The 2,500-nt window shown below is 39.0% G+C and overlaps 1 protein-coding gene across 1 annotated transcript in view; it reads left to right on the top strand.

Annotated features, from left to right (window-relative positions):
- Positions 1–838, top strand: part of LOC135094025 (cuticle protein 19-like) — a 3,155-nt gene extending 2,317 nt beyond the window's left edge. The window contains exon 4 of the mRNA XM_063993747.1: positions 197–838. Within this exon, the coding sequence (XP_063849817.1) occupies positions 197–361 (165 nt within the window). The 3' untranslated portion in view covers positions 362–838. The remainder of the gene's footprint in view (positions 1–196) is intronic.
- Positions 839–2,500: the final 1,662 nt, after the last annotated feature.

Raw genomic sequence — 2,500 nt, 5'->3', positions numbered from 1 at the left:
CGTCTATTCCAGGGCACCCTCGTAAAAGCTAAACTAACAAAAATGATTTAACTAATATAAACTTACTCTAACTAAACCCAAACTTAGTCTAATGCAAAGGGAACGTAACCTAACTTAACCTAACTTAACCTAACCTAACTTAACCTAACCCAACGTAACCAAACCTAACCTAACATGACCTGACCATCTTCCCCAGGTGACCTACATCGCTGACAACTACGGGGGCTACAGGGCTGAGGTCACGTACACAGGGGAGGCGCAGTACCCCAAGGAGTATGGCGCCCCAGTGACTTTCAGACCCCAGACCGGCTACCAGCAACCCCAGACTGCCTACCAGCAACCCCAGCAAGGATACGCCTAGAGTCACGAGTGAGTCACGAATGAGTCACGAAAGAGTCACGACGGAGTTAGGAATGTTTTACGATGATGTTACGGATGTGGTGGTGTGTTCGCAATTCGTCACCCCACACCTGACACACCTGTTGTAAGTTAAGGTTGCGCTTCTACGTACAGTGTTGTGGTGTTACGGCGTCACTCTCTCTCTCTCTCTCTCTCTCTCTCTCTCTCTCTCTCTCTCTCTCTCTCTCTCTCTCTCTCTCTCTCTCTCTCTCTCTCTCTCTCTCTCTGGTTTGTTTTCTAATTGAATTTTTACTTTGCTGTGGTTACAATCTCTCTCTCTCTCTCTCTCTCTCTCTCTCTCTCTCTCTCTCTCTCTCTCTCTCTCTCTCTCTCTCTCTCCTGTATAATAATAACCTGTGATGCACCTCGAGTTATTTATTTACGTGTTGCTGGAAATAAAAAATACAAAAAAAGCTACATAATAAAAAGTTTATTCATATTTAGGCCTATATTTTCTCCTATGACCAATTTTATTTTGCTTTATTTATTTATTTATTTATTTTTTTACTTTTCTTTGTTTTTTTCCTTGCTGGTTTCATCTTTTTCTTTTTTTATATATATACAAGTTTCTTTCTTCTTTTCTTCTTCTTCTTTCATAAATATCTAAAAAAATCAGTACATGTCTACAATCCATTTAAACTCGTAGTCATCTCTCTCTCTCTCTCTCTCTCTCTCTCTCTCTCTCTCTCTCTCTCTCTCTCTCTCTCTCTCTCTCTCTCTCATTGGGGGAAGGAAACAAAACCCTCTTTCCCTTACAAATTACAAAAAAAATAAAAAATAAAAAATAAATAAATAGATAAATAAATAAAACTAAAACAAAAGACAGAACCACACAAACCCTTTACTTATTTACACCTGTCTATTTATTTTCCCACTTAAACTAAGCAATAAAAGTATAATATTCACCCCCCTCCCTCTCCCTCTCTCTCTCTCTCTCTCTCTCTCTCTCTCTCTCTCTCTCTCTCTCTATGGAAATAAAAGTTTAAGAGTCACATGCAAATATATATTTTTTTCTATCTTTTTATCCTTTTTCCCGACTATTTTTCCTTTTTTACGAACGTGGAGCGAAGCGCGGCGATGCGGGAACGTGAATATGCGTGTAGTACAAGAATAAAAAATATATACACATTGTTGAGAGCCATTGCAAGCTGGCAGCGAGCGAGCACAAGCGTGTGAGGAAAGGTGAACAAAAATTTTCGCTCTTTTTCTGCTTGTCTTTACGATGAATGAAGTGAATATGTGCTGAGAAGATGGAAGATGAAATTAAGCTGGTTATGCATATGAGTGTGAGGAAGAGGGTAAAAATTAAGCTGGTTATGCATATGAGTGTGAGGAAGAGGGTAAAAATTAAGCCGGTTATAAATACGAGTGTGACGAAGGGGGTAAAAATTAAGCTGGTTATAAATACGAGTGTGAGGAAGGGGGCAAAAATTAAGCCGGTTATAAATACGAGTGTGACGAAGGGGGTAAAAATTAAGCTGGTTATAAATACGAGTGTGACGAAGGGGGTAAAAATTAAGCTGGTTATAAATACGAGTGTGAGGAAGAGGGTAAAAATTAAGCTAGTTATGCATATGAGTGTGAGAAAGGGGGAAAAAATTAAGCCGGTTATAAATACGAGTGTGACGAAGGGGGTAAAAATTAAGCTGGTTATAAATACGAGTGCGAGGAAGGGGGTAAAAATTAAGCTGGTTATAAATACGAGTGTGAGGAAGAGGGTAAAAATTAAGCTGGTTATGCATATGAGTGTGAGGAAGAGGGTAAAAATTAAGCTGGTTATGCATACGAGTGTGAGGAAGAGGGTAAAAATTAAGCTGGTTATAAATACGGGCGTGAGGAAGAGGGTAAAAATTAAGCTGGTTATAAATACGAGTGTGAGGAAGAGGGTAAAAATTAAGCTGGTTATGCATACGAGTGTGAGGAAGGGGATAAAAATTATGCTGGTTATAAATACGAGTGTGAGGAAGGGGGTAAAAATTAAGCTGGTTATGCATACGAGTGTGAAGAAGAGGGTAAAAATTAAGCTGGTTATAAATACGAGTGTGAGGAAGAGGATAAGATTTCAACCCTTTATTTTTTGTGTGTGAATTCTTTACGTTGA

This window comes from Scylla paramamosain, chromosome 44, assembly GCF_035594125.1.
Source record: "Scylla paramamosain isolate STU-SP2022 chromosome 44, ASM3559412v1, whole genome shotgun sequence".
NCBI classification, from domain to species: Eukaryota; Metazoa; Arthropoda; class Malacostraca; order Decapoda; family Portunidae; genus Scylla; species Scylla paramamosain.
Note: the sequence above shows the minus strand (reverse complement) of the source record. Positions and strands in the feature narration are given on the sequence as shown.